Raw genomic sequence first — 12,320 nt, 5'->3', positions numbered from 1 at the left:
CAATCTTCTCTGAAGAGGATAGTTGATATCTGAGGTGATGAAACTGAAATAGGCTTCAAATTTAATTCATTGATTAAATCAGCTGAGTTCTGATGGCCTAGTGGGAGCTTTGAATGTGGAAGGAATGCACAGCACAAGGCCAGGGTGTGCCAGAGGAGACTGGGAAATGGCTGCCTGGTATCCCCTGAGACAGTGCTCCCAGCCAGGCCTGAGAGAGACATAATAAATTTTATTTGTTTGAAGTAAATATATCTCTTTGAGGCCTCATTGGAGGATGTATTTTTATATCAGTTGGCAACTTTGCCCACTCTTGATCTGTGGCTGGGAAAAACATGACGACACCACCATTTCAGTTCTGTCAGCCCCTGTTTTGCGAGGGAGAGACTGAGATATTGCTATTGTCTTTTCATCTTTGTTCTTGGCCAGGAACCTCTTCTCTTTGATTGCTATTTTGGAAAGTCTGTTGTCCTGTTATCTGCAGGGTCAGATCTAAATTATGGAGGGCTACATGGCAACTCAGACACTCCTGGGTCACAAGGGTAGTAACAACAGGTCTTGTAGCTCTTTTATGCTGTTGATAGTTGATTTGCTTTACTACTGATGAAGCATGACTATGGCTTAGAATGGATAACCAGATCTCTTGCTGTCTGAAGGCTAACTTTATTCCTTCATTAATATTATTTTCCAGGCTGGGGAAGCCAAAGCTCCAAAGTCCAGATTCACCACAATACATGGCTACACTTCCCTGGACACAACCTACGGTGGATCCTGACATTCACTCTCCTGTTTGTACATGTGTGTGAAATAGCAGAGGGCATAGTTTCTGATACGTAAGTGACAGTGATGGGTGGATAGCCAAGCTAACCAAATTTGTTAACGTACACTGTTAACATGTGACACGCTTGCTAGTAAGGTCTAAAGAGTTGCTTTTTTTTTTTCCCAAAAAAGATGGAGCATCAATTCAGAAACTCTTGATTTCAATGGGATAATGAAATGGTTGTTCTTAGCTCATTGTTATTCTCCTTTCAAGCTATAACTGTAAGTAAATATTGACAGAAGTTAACACATACACATGGAGAAAAAAATGCCACTAGGAAAGTCATATTTGTCCTCTTAAGTAGTTTAACAGAATACCTAGCAATGTAACAGTGGTGAATAAAGACACCAAATTCACTAACTTATACCTCATTTATTTTCAGACAAATGAAATCTCGCCATCTCCATCTATTTCTACCAGCTATAATGGGATTTGTGGCTGCTACTGTATCCATAGTCTATTATCATAATATTGAAACATCCAACTTTCCAAAGTTACTGTTGGGTAAGTCTGAGTCTGATATTTCTGTACTCTTACAAAAAGCAGGTTAGCCAAAGTCAGCTTGCTTAGATTGAAAAGGAAGATGAAATCCAGGGGAATATTAAAAGTAATTTTCTGCTCCTAGAACTAGTATTGTTGTATGAGTTACTACACCTTTTATTAGGTACACAGTGAAAACTATTTTAAAAAAACTATCACAAAAGGGAAAGCACAGTATGCTTATTGTATTTCTAGCATGAGCTTTTAGGTGTTTTTTGACACTGCTCATTAATTTTGGGGAAAAAACTTATTCAACTCAAAAGGGCTATTTTGAAAGGCCATTTTTAATAGTAATCTGTTCACAAGCCATCCTGTGCAGATGGCTGTTGTTTCTTAGCATCTATTGCGGCTTACTCTGCATTTATCCAGTCTAATGAATGCCATCCCTTGCTTTTTCCAAATACGATTGGCGGGTAGGCGATAAGGAAGGTTTATCTTTGAGAAACACAGCTACCTTGTATTCATGATATCTACCTCAGTCAGCAGGTGGTCAGAATTTGACTAGTCAATGCAGGATAATGTTTCATGGAACTATACTGTCCAAATTCCATGTAGCTCAACAACCTGAACTAGTAATTGTCAGATACAAACTAGGATATAATTAAACTATATATACTTTGTTTCAAAATAAACACATTTCCAAATGCACACGTATGATGAACCCTACTATTTCAAAGAGGCAATAAGATATTTGTCATGTTAAGTGATTTTTACTTCATTTTAATAACATAGTTTTCCATCAGATTATCTTCAATGGACTTTTGTAGTTGTGCGAAGACTCAAAATGGTGGATCTCTTTGAAAGGTGGTATCCCAGAAAAGTAAACAGTGTCTTGGGAAAAGAAAATGCAAAGCAAATCTCTCAATCCCGATCTCCTGACTTCGGCTGACATTACCCTGGGCCATCCTGCAGGCTGGTGATATAGAGGATCACCATGCTTGCACCAAATTAAGCCTAAGAATATTTCTGCTTGAGAAAGCTACAGCTTCTGCAGCATTAGCATAACTAAACTATGTATTTTATAATGATGCATGTGCACCTGTTTTACAGCTCTCTTTCTTTATTGGATAATGGCATTTGTCACCAAAACAATCAAGCTTGTCAGATACTGCCAGGACGGTGTGCCTTTTTCTCAGCTGCGTTTCTGCATCACTGGAATTATGGTCATTCTCTATGGACTGCTGATGGCTGTGGAGATCAATGTTATTCGAGTTAGGGTATGTGATTTCTTGATCAGGTTCTGAAAAGATATCTGTAGTATCTCAGGGATGAAGATGGATCATTAGTCCCAGTAATTGTAACTTGTGTCAAGTTTACATCCAACTTTGTCTTAACCATGAATGTCCCATTAATTCTGTAGAAATCAATGGGACCTGGCATCTCTTTTAAATATATCCTTGATTTAGGCCCTAGACTTGTTATGTATGTGTGCATATGAATATATATACATACAGAGAATACATATGTGTATATAGATATACAAGCATATTTGTGCATGTATCGGTATATGTGTGTGTAATCTATACAGTATATGCTGTGTTAATGCAGATAAACTGTATATGCATAAACAAGCATATGCTTTTACCCATTGTAATTTAAAATATATCCCAAGAGTTCTTTTGTTGCTATTCAGACAGAGATAGGTGGTACTGGTAGGGTATAGTGGATTGTCTACATACCATAGTGGTCAATTATTTGACAGTTACATTGTCAAAATGGAAATACTCCTGTTTAAATGCAAATGTATATTTAAATTTAATGTATAATTGCTTTTACATGCAAATTTGTCATTGCAGTTATATTATACATATTTTTTACTAGAAATTGCCCTTAATAAGATAATTCCTGGGGACATGCTGTCTATTTTCTTCTTTCCAGAGGTATGTATTTTTTATGAACCCTCAGAAAGTAAAGCCACCAGAAGATCTACAGGACCTGGGGGTGAGGTTTCTTCAGCCATTTGTCAATTTGCTCTCAAAGGCGACTTACTGGTGGATGAATACTCTCATCATATCTGCTCACAAGAAACCTGTGGACTTGAAGGCAATTGGGAAGCTCCCAATTGCAATGAGAGCACTGACAAATTATGTTTGCCTCAAAGAAGCATATGAGGAACAAAAGGTAACCAGAGATGTCCATGTCAGTGTTTTGGCTTTCAGAACCGTAAAGTCACTGTGAATTTCTTCTGCTTCTATGAAATCCTAGTTTTAGGATTTTTAACTTAGGACTGTTTGTTCCAAGGTAAAAACTTGGCATAGGAAGTTCCAATCCAATAGTTACTGTTTGGTTTTAAGTGAATTTACAGCAGGGGAGAGTTGCCAAATTGAGAGCAAGTGGAAACTAAAACCATAACAGAATGATCACTTGCTAGATTCCTCTTTAAAAATGAAAGCTTTGTTTAAATATTAGATATTCATGACAGCATGTTAATTTAGAAGACATTCTAATTTTCCATAGTTTCAACTGGAAACACTCATCTTCACTTTCTCCTCAGAAATTGTGCCTTAGAAATATTGCATATTTAAGTAAATGTTGTCCTTTACCCTTGCAAGAGGGTACAAACTCATGGACAAACCTGTCCTTATGAGGTAAGGGCTCAGCTGTGGTTTTTCTCTAAGATGCACATTGGAAGGGGAGCAAATCCTTCCTTCTTTAGACAGAAAGTGGTGTTTGAACACAAAAGTCTTTGGGCACACACAAATTTTAAACCTCCTCCATGTAATTACACCCTAATTTCAAAAACACACACAAAGAAAAACATGGTGGGTTGGCCCCAGCCAGCAGCTAAGCACCCACCCAACCACTTCTCCACTGTCTCAGTGGTAGGAGAGAAGCAGAAGGGGAAGAGTTTCTAGAGTATCTTCTGCATGCATTTAGGCAAGAACGTGGAGTTTCATATGTGCTTAATGCTGGTGATTTCTGCATGCGCGCACACACACAATCAAGAAATCCTTTGTTTTGTAGAAAAGAGAGACGGTAAGAGAGCCTGTCTCCCTGATTTGTACATAACATGTCAATTTTCAAGCATAACCAGAGAGATGACAAGGAGTCAGAGGCCACTTTGGACAATGTAGCACATAAGACAAAGGCATGTAAATCCCTTTCTTGTACACATCAGATAAACTTGTTACCAAGCAGCATACAATTAAGAATGTCAATGCAAAGGGAAGCTGGAAAGAGCAGCTCTCTCCATCCAGTAGCTGGTGGAGCTGCAGACTCTTCTGTGGTCTCTGATATGAAGGCCTAATTAGTACAATTCTTTACATTTTAATAGATTGAAGTTGCTTCTTTTGCCTTTTGTAATGGATTTTTATGCTATCAGAGTCCAAGACCCTTCTACTTTAAGCAAAAAATACTGAGTCATCAGAACTGGGCTTTTCACACCAAAGGAGAAGTGCATCTCTTAGACCAGCTCCTTAAAGAAGCATTTGGTGCCTAAATCTTACTGAAAGAGACCAATGAGCCTTAGGCATCTAGATACCCCTGAAGAGCTCAGTCTTGTTCTTTTCTTTACCACAATCATGCATGACAGTAGAAGCATTTGTCTGTAGCTCATTTATATTTGCAGATACAGCGTGTGCCAGCACAAATATGTGAGTCAGATTCCAAAAGGCAACTGAACTGTGTTATTGCTTCTGTGCATGAATGCAAGCATTCAGTGCATAGCTTCCATCAATGTGCACCATGAACATATGAACACTTGCAGTATTTTGCCCTTACTTTTGCATGCACCTACATTTAAAAAGATGACTTACATCAGATTTTTTTCTTCCTGTTTTTGCATAAGTGTTTAAAGTCTCAAGATTATGATAGCCTCTATTTGTGCTAATATTCTAAAACAGGCTGTAACCCTTAACTGGTATTTTATAGACAATGTGGAAGTAAACCAAAGGGCTAAAAGCAATGTGTTGGTTTTGTACGTGGCCAGGTTAGAAAATAGCCACAGAATTTGGAAAATTGCATGGTCTGCAATCTGGAATAGGTGCTACGTCACTGTCTCTGTTGACAGGGTGTATTTTACACTAACCTTCCACAGGTGGTGAGGGGAGCCCCCATATCCACTGGATTAAGTTGGATTACCCCTGCCTATGCCTGCACAGAGCTGATCTCAGCTGTACTCTCTGGCCATGTGAGAAGAAGGCTACTGTTCCTTTCCAAAACCTTTTTATCGCACCTTGATGAAAGACACTGTGCATGAACATGAATGTTCTGTATTGTAAAATGCCTTTGACACAGCTCACGTGAAGTGTGGTTTGTCATTTTGTTGTTGTTGTTGTTCGTTTGTTTTTGTTGTTTTTCTGTCCCTTCTGACTGAAATTAAATTTGAAGGCATACCAAAAAATAAAGCAAGGGAAATTAATTAGGTTAATGACTGTTTGCTCAAAATCACTGTTTTCCTAGTCTGTGTCCCAAGCATGTTGGACTGTAGGTTTGTAGGGCTGAAACAAATGTTCTATGGCTGCTGTATTCTGCTAAAATAATATTATGCCACTTGAGTAACAGTGAAGTCTGTGAACACTGGGTGAAACCTTTTCTTCTTACCTTTGATGCCAGTAGAATCACTCCTGAAATCTGTATTCAACTCTTTTGACAGAATCCTTCTGGCTCCTTCCAGATGAGGGTTTGCCCACTGACACATGAGACCACAGTTAACACTTCTTGGTGACAAATCTGAATTCATTATTCTTTTCTTACATTTACCAATCTGCATCAAGCAGTTCTTGACATTGTTAATACAAACACTGCTCAAAATTCTTTAGTTATAACTATTTTTTCAAAGCATCAAGTCATTTAATTTTAATATCACTTTCATGCTGCATTATATTTTATAGACTATTGAAGTCAGTTATCAGTAATGTTATTATAATATAAAGTATTTTAAAACAGTACAATAAAGGCTAAATAACTGGAGATCGACATTCTAATTGTCTGTTAGTTTAGTAGTCACTACTGCCAAAGGCATTCCAGCTCTTACAATAAGATATAGGTTATTTGTTACCGGATTTGGAGATCGTTTGTAACAGGCAACATAAAATAGAATATCATAAAATAGAATACAGCATGTGTTCTTTCAGAGTAGAAAATATTATAAATTAACAGGTAAAACATGCTCTTTTGATAATGAAGCTTGCTTAAATATGTTGTTTGAGTTTTTTCCTAAACAATGTATATTCAACAAAACACACTGCAATTGGCTTTCCTTTACATTATTTTTTTCCATCAGTAAATATCCTAAAAGATAGACACAATATATATTCTTGCTTTTCTAGATAGTCTGCCCTAGAAACTGAAATACTTGATCTTACTGTATTTTAATATCACCTTTCTAAGAATAGTAACAGTGGATGTGAAGGTTGCTTCTGCAAAATAAGCTGTGGTGCACATCATGCGCATAGGGTTAGACCTTTAATGCATGTTCCTAGTTCCCACTATATAAAAGGACATTTTGGCTAAAGATAAAAAATTCTTTAATAAGATTAAGATGGTAAAAAAGTCCTTAATAATATCAAACTAATCTCTCACAGCCAAATTTTTGGACCAATGTACTACATGTGAGTAGGACTTGTCATATAATCCTTAAAAATATTTTGATTGTGTTTGTGCTGTTGCTTGGTGGTTATTTTTTTTGGTAACTGTACAAGTGGTCTAGATGTTTCAAACCACAAACTAATGCATATATCACGTATCCAGGAGAGATTTGCACTGTACATCATACTATACTGAAGCGCATAACATCAGGCCTAGAGGACCATTCCGTAAAATCTCTTGTGATTATTAAAAAAAAATCCACTCTTCTTTCTCCTCCCTTCACATTAGATACTTCAGTTATGTTGAAGTCCTGATTAAATACAAAAAGAACAAACATTGTTAAGCAGTAAAGATTAATAGTCTAACAACCCATTGACAGATATGTCTAATGACGTTTCTATTTTTCTGTTAATAATGTCTTTTTTTTTTTTTTGGTAGAAAGTTCTTTGAAGGAATATGGAATGACTTCACAAATTTAAGTGGCAGATATCAGGGAAAGAAAATAACTCTAAGGCTTACATTTGATCTTTTCTTTATTTTTTGTCTTTGATATACTGAGATTTAATAGCAAGGAGGATGACAATTGCACTTGTAATTAGAATATTAATTTAATTTAATTAGTAGAACTCCAGTGAAGAGTAAATGCATTACATGTAATGATGACAATTATGTGAATTTTGTATAAGTAATGAAAACGGTAATTAAAATAGCAAAAATTAATTAAAAAAATAAGAATTCACCATTACCATTTCCCAAATTTGCCATTGATGGAATGCCCAGAATAGCATGTGTTGTTTCTAAAAGACGACATGCATTTTCCTAAGAAGGTAACTTAGCTCCTATCAAACTGTTAAAGTGCAGGTCTCTGTAGCTGTCTGGTGAGATACAGATGTGTAGGAGTGCCTGGGTGCAGAGGTGCCCACCATCTGCTGCTGTGGTCTGGATTGCCCCCAGCGGCAGTGAGGATGCGGGCACACTGCAGGGCAGAACATGCGTAACACCCATTCAGACCAGGTCACTCTGTCAGTGCTGTGGTTTCAACAGGAGAGAAGAGGCTTGAGAAAATTGCACTCTAGCTCCTAATTCTAAATTAGTTCAATGGGATTTTTGGTCTGTCTGATTCCACCTGTACTCATTTATTTATTTATTAATCTGGTTGTTTCATCTTCAAGTGCCAAAACATCTTTAAAATTTGGTCTCTGCTACCTGAATAACCCAAAGTTTGTCTGTGACATACATTCTGCTTGCCTACAAACAACAAAAAAAGAGAATTACTTCTGTGAAGTGGTGAGCCTGAAAACAGCCTGTTAGCTCTAGTTTGTCCCCATGCTGCCTATTTCTCTGTACTACACTTATTGCCATTGGTTATGACCAGCCTGGTCTATTCTCTAGAAGTTAGCAAACAGTTATCTGCTCCTCCAGTACATTTGTACATTTTTGGCACCATGGGAACATTCTACCTCACTGTTGAAGTGGCACAAAAGGAAAAAAAATGAGAAAAGAGAAAAAAAAAATACATGAAACAGACAGACAGTACAGACATACTAGCTTTTCGTTGGTTAACTTGCTGGGGCAGGGGCCTGTTATTACTGGGCTGTACTTAAAACGTCTCTGTGAACGCTCAAGATTGCTTGGCTTAGGTTATAACTTGCAGGCATTTGTGCTACTTGAAAAATGACAGATGCTTTTTTACAGTGTCAAAAGCTGCTGCCCAAAGTGCAAGACAGCACTCTGCAGACCATGGATCTGTTAAATAAACCTCTTTCTTCTTAAGATTAAAAGGGCCTCAGCAATATCAGTACTCCTCTGACAAGGCTCAGAGATATCCATTGGCTGGTGTTTTAGTGCAAGAGTCAAGATATTGCACAGATTCACAGAACTGAAGGCTCAAAAGGACCACTAGATGATTTAACCTTACCTCCTAAAATAGCCCACTGCTTTCACCTTTTTGAGTGCAGTAATTAGTGATCAGCTGAAGTATAATCATCCTGAAAGGCATCCAAGAGAGAGAAAAAAATCCAGATAAATTAAATTAAACGATATTCTTCTAGGTGTCTGACCATATTTTTTCCCTCTCATATCAGAAGCCTTTGGATGAGGTGGTTTCACACCTACTGTGAAAGTAAAGATTATCCATAGGAGCAAGGGCTTGAAAGGTCAGACCCTTTCCTGAGCACACGTGACGAAGAGCAATATCTACATACCAGTATGCTTAATCTGTATTTGCATTCCTGTGTTCAAGGGTTGAGAAAAGTTTTAGGATTTAGAGGTGAGGAACCACAGTTACCAAGAGTAGGCAGAATTTGAATTTGCTGTGAAGAGTGTCTGAAATCTGCTGATACCTACATCATGTTTGATGCTTTGTCTACTCTAAAACACCCTGCAGGAACCATTTGGCCATCCAGACAGGAATGAAATGGAAGTTGCCACATACGGCCAAGGAGGCCTCTTGGTGCATTGACATCTTTCTCTCTGTTTTCCAGAAAAAGGTAGCAGACCAGCCCAACCGGAGTCCCTCAATATGGTTAGCAATGTACAGTGCTTTTGGACGACCAATTCTTCTCAGTAGCACCTTCCGTTACTTGGCTGACTTGCTGGGTTTTGCTGGGCCATTATGCATTTCTGGCATTGTCCAGGGCTTCCAGAACACAACCAATAACACAAATACAACAGAAAAGGTAACCCGACAACATGGATTAAAAGATTTTGTTTGGCATAAGTTCTTGATTGATATCAGGTATTTAATACTGTATGTTCCTATATGCCTATGATCATCATTGTAATGTTTCATTATTACTTTCAAGCGAATTGAGTATTTTTTTGTGAGAGACCATCAAGTTATAGACCTGAGTAGTGAAAGTCTTGGGTATGAATGCAGCACAGGTACAGAGATAGTGCAGGCTTCTCCCAGCTGCCCGGCTGTCTGCCTCTTTGTGGAGTCTGTTCTGAACTTCTGGGGAGAAGGAACAGCTTCTGTGCATCTCTTCAACAGTGCCTCCTCATTTCAGGCAGGACACCTCACTGGTAGTGCCCCAATGATGGATCCAGCAAGGAAGAGTGTGGGGATTATGCCTAATTTCTGTCCATCTGTCCATTTGTCAATCATTGACACTTTGAGCAATTTGCAATCCATTTTCCTCTGAGAAGCCAAGAGTAGTCACCCTCTATGACTGATCATTCTGCTTGTTGCTGTGATGAAATACATTGAGTATGTGCAAAGTTGAAGACCATCCATTTTGTTCAATAGAATCCTTTCTTCTAGAGATGCACACAAGTTGCTAGTTTACATATCATTTCAAGCTTCACTGAGACTGCACTTCCAGATACCATCTCTCAGAGCACTGAGCAAACCTCTGATGCAAAACGTTTTCTGTCATAAGAACAAGAATTTGTTAGTAACTAGTGAAAACATAAAGACAAAATTTATTTTACTAGCTGACATCAGACAAAACACAAAAAAGGTATTTTCCTATGTCTTTTTTAAGGTATGGAAATACAACCGTACACTTTATATAGTGAATGTTTTATATTTGAATGAGCAGATAGGTATGTAATGGAATAAAATTTTCCTCTGCAGATAAAGCATTTGACTGTCATCGCTATCCAAGCATCTTCTTGGCTGCTTGCTCCTGACATTCATTTTCTTGACTGATTCTCTGAATTTGGCTTTAGACTCTCATCCAGCCATTACACTGAAGAAGCAGAGTGTAACTGTGCAGCTCATCAAATAAAGCTTTTTATCATCTTTGAACCTCCACATATTGGATTTGAGCCACAGAGTTAAAAGGCAAAGTACATCTTTTGCCTCAAAAATAGGTGGTGTTTTTTTTTATTTTTGCTTGTTGAACAAACAGGACATTTTAGTTTGGAAATGATCATTTCTGGATCTCAAATTTAGCAACCTGTACCTTTTCCCCTTCCTTTATCTGTTGCACTCTTCGGTGAAGTGTTTTATTTTGTTGCATTTTAATCACCACTGCCTAAAAGGAAGATTAAAATCATCGGAGAACTTGAAAGTGCTCCAAGAGGCTGGCTTGGTGACAGACAGTCACTATTTCTGTTGGATATATTTCAGAATACATTTGTTTTTAATTTACAGATTTTGATAAACTTTCCCTTGGTTGTTCTTGCTATTATGTTTTTCTCCTTTAAATTATTTCTAGCTTCAATTAATGTAAATTACTTGAATTTTATGTTTATTCTGCCTTACTTCTTGAGAACCCTATATATATATTGATAAAGGTATCTAAAATGGTAGTTTGTTATTGTTATCCCTACTATGTACACATGGGGAAGTTAGATGCAGCAGAACATTGAGAGAAAATATTTATCTGACCAATTACGCACTTAAGCAGCCCTCATTTCAAAGAGTCTTGAGCTGGTAACCAAGTCAGTCCTATTATTTCAGCAGGATTTAGGTGTCTTACAGACTTTGGCTCTTTGGAAAACACCATTAGGTACTTATAAATGTTTAAGTACCTCTATGACTTTTGGAATTTTATGGTTTAATTTGTACAGAAGATGTCTGACTGGGGATGGGAAATGATTCCCCCCAGCTCCACGACGGGTTCAGCCCAGACCCAGGCTACCCATCCACTATGTGTCTTTGACAGAGGGAGGAGAGTGGAGTGAGGTTAGAATAGAATAAGACAGAACAGAACAGAACAGAACCAGAACAGAACAGGAAGAACAGAACAGTTCAGTTGGAAGGGACCTTCAAAGATCATCTAGTCCAACTGCATGACCACTTTAGGGCTAACCAAAAGCTAAAGCATATTATTGAGGGCATTATCCAAACATCTCTTGAATATTGACAGGCCTGTGGCATCACCCACCTCTCTAGGAAGCCTGTTCCAGTGTTTGAACACCCTCACAGTAAACAATTTTTTCCTAATGACCAGTCTGAACTTCTCCTGGTTGGGTGACCATGGTGAAGTGCGCCTGCAAAGTCAGGGCACCTCTCTCCTCCCTGGAGTCCTCTGGCAGGTTACAGCAACCCAGAGCGATGAAAGACTCTTTAAGAGTGTAGGTACACAGCTTACCTTTCAATATTTCCCAGACCTTTCATCTCAGCATCAGGCTGGGGATTTCAGTAGAACAGGCTTTTCCTTTCTTCTTTTTTTGTAAGAATTCCAGTACATCCTGCTTCCAGCTGGATCGGAAATGCCAAAGGAACAGCCTTCCGTGCAGTATTTTGGTACATTTATTTCCTTCTCTGTCTGAAACAGAGCAGCACAATGAACATAAAAAAACTAGAAAAGGAAAACAAATTAAGTGTTTTAAACAAGAATTGTTTTTCCTCGTAGAGGCATTTACATGTCATTTCATGGGAAATACTGGCAGCTAAAACATTTCTTTATTCAGAGTTCACAGGTAAAATAGACTATATTTCTGGAAGGAATTGCTTCCATATTGTACAAATGCAACATACTCA

The 12,320-nt window shown here is 38.0% G+C and overlaps 1 protein-coding gene across 10 annotated transcripts in view; it reads left to right on the top strand.

Moving 5' to 3' along the window:
* Positions 1-12,320, top strand: part of ABCC9 (ATP binding cassette subfamily C member 9) — a 78,800-nt gene that overhangs the window by 10,361 nt on the left and 56,119 nt on the right. For 9 of the 10 annotated variants that reach the window (XR_005816307.1, XR_005816306.1, XR_005816308.1 and 6 more), the window contains 5 exons: positions 689-830; positions 1,200-1,321; positions 2,408-2,574; positions 3,236-3,478; positions 9,370-9,564. Coding sequence is in view for 7 of the 10 variants with exons in the window: in XM_040545202.1 (XP_040401136.1) it covers positions 689-830; positions 1,200-1,321; positions 2,408-2,574; positions 3,236-3,478; positions 9,370-9,564 (869 nt within the window). In the remaining 3 variants the exon portion in view is untranslated. Of the gene's footprint in view, positions 1-688; positions 831-1,199; positions 1,322-2,407; positions 2,575-3,235; positions 3,479-9,369; positions 9,565-12,320 lie in introns of those variants that run through there. The other variant, XM_040545205.1, reaches the window with a different exon arrangement.

Source organism: Cygnus olor, chromosome 1 (genome assembly GCF_009769625.2).
Source record: "Cygnus olor isolate bCygOlo1 chromosome 1, bCygOlo1.pri.v2, whole genome shotgun sequence".
Classification (NCBI taxonomy): Eukaryota; Metazoa; Chordata; class Aves; order Anseriformes; family Anatidae; genus Cygnus; species Cygnus olor.
This window is presented reverse-complemented; position numbering and strand designations above follow the sequence as displayed.